At 48.4% G+C, this 1,750-nt stretch overlaps 1 protein-coding gene across 1 annotated transcript; it reads left to right on the top strand.

Annotated features, from left to right (window-relative positions):
* Nucleotides 1–465: 465 nt before the first annotated feature.
* Nucleotides 466–1,363, top strand: SYS1 (Sys1 golgi trafficking protein; the record flags this gene model as incomplete). The annotated part of the gene is made up of 2 exons (XM_010081598.1): nucleotides 466–533; nucleotides 1,123–1,363. Coding segments are annotated over 2 exons (309 nt in total), but the record flags the coding sequence as incomplete, so codon positions are not given.
* Nucleotides 1,364–1,750: the final 387 nt, after the last annotated feature.

The following is a 1,750-nucleotide window of genomic DNA, read 5'->3' as shown; positions in this document are numbered from 1 at the left end:
CCCTCACCCCGCGGAGCTGGCCCCCGGCATACAGACAGACGCCCTTTCCGTGCAGGAGCGTCCAGCATGGAGGCAGACAGACCCCTCCCTTTGAACAGGGGTACCCCGGTATAGATAGAGCACCTCGCTGTGTAGGTGCCACCCCCCAGTATAGAGACAGGCACCGCATACAGGTAGCCCCTCTATAAAGACAACTGCCCTCCCCCCTACGTAACCCCTGTATGGAGACGCACACGCTCCACACCCTGTTTAGGGGGTACCCCTCAGTATAGAAGCAGACCTGTGCCTTTTCTGTAGGTACCCCCAGAGAGACAGACCTCCTAGAAGGACTGCCGTAACTGCTCAGGCTCCTCTTACAGATCATAATCAGCACAGGGCTGTGCCGATGCGGCTGGGCCACGGGAGGAGATTTCATGCTGTGGGCTGTGATTTGTGCCGTGGTTTCCTACTAATAGTCCCATGTAGATTTTAGGCTTCTCAACTGCGCCGGGGAGGCTCTCCATGATGGCTTTCGTCCTCAATGCACTCACCTGGTAAGTTGGCAACTAGCTGGAGCGCCTGTGTCTTGTTCTTTCTTGACATTAAACTTTAAGAGAATTCAGCGTGACCTGCTGTCTCTCTCAGAACATCTCCCAAAAGCCCTGTGCCTGGTTGAACGTGTCGCTGGGGGCAGTTGGGAACTGCTGACTCCTGACTTTCTAGAGCCTAGTTAAGTTGTTTCACTTCACTGCCTCAGTTTCCCAGCTGGGAATGAGATTTGCTTCTGTGAGAGATTTTACTGAAAGTTAGAATTAATGGATCTCAGCAAACACTGATCTATAAACAAGAATGTATTTTGCCCCTGGGCAAAGATTACTGGGGAAGATTGTACGGAGCACAAGGCAGTAATTTTTAAACTAAAAGCTCATTTCCCTGCTGTCAGATTATTAAAAAGCTGTAAGCATTTAAGTCTTACTGCAGCAGCTAGGAGCAAGGTCAGAAATAACCTATCCTTAAAACATTTAAGAAGTTCTAAAGCAGCTAAATAATTAACACCAACAACTCTTCATAGTATCCCCTTTTCCACAGACACATTGCAGATTGTTTATTAATCTGGCTTTTTTTTTTTTTTTTTTTTTGCAGTGCCCTGGGCTTGCTGTACTTCATCCGCCGAGGAAAGCAGTGCCTGGATTTCACAGTCACGGTTCACTTCTTCCACCTTCTTGGCTGCTGGATTTATAACTCGCACTTTCCCTCGACCCTGACGTGGTGGCTGGTGCACATCGTGTGCACCGCGCTGATGGCTGCAATCGGGGAGTACCTCTGCATGAGGATAGAACTCAGAGAAATCCCCCTCAGTTCTGCCCCCAAATCCAACGTATAGACTCGCTCTGGCAACAACACACTGCATTATATCATTATTTTCAGCACAAGTGCATCTAATGCCTGAGAGTCATCACTGAAGAAGCACAGCAGGTCTGTTTAGACTTTTTTTTTTGGACCTTGGTGACTGCATGAGTATGAGCATCTCCTCTGGCTTCAGCTGACAACGGGGGACAAGCAGATGTTTATTTTGTTAACACAAAGCATTAAATATGACTGTGTGGCAAGTGTGCTCTTAAACCTCTTCACTTACGAGACTGTTAAAAGCCAGGTAGCAAAACAGGATGCATGAAGAGCATCTGGAATTTAACAAACGTGAGAGTGCCCTGTACGGGTAATGCAATGGTCAGCTTTCTGTGCGAGAGCTGGCGCAGTGAGCAGTGGGGCT

Source organism: Pterocles gutturalis, unplaced genomic scaffold (assembly GCF_000699245.1).
Source record: "Pterocles gutturalis isolate BGI_N339 unplaced genomic scaffold, ASM69924v1 scaffold36709, whole genome shotgun sequence".
In the NCBI taxonomy this organism is placed as follows: Eukaryota; Metazoa; Chordata; class Aves; order Pterocliformes; family Pteroclidae; genus Pterocles; species Pterocles gutturalis.
Note: the sequence above shows the minus strand (reverse complement) of the source record. Positions and strands in the feature narration are given on the sequence as shown.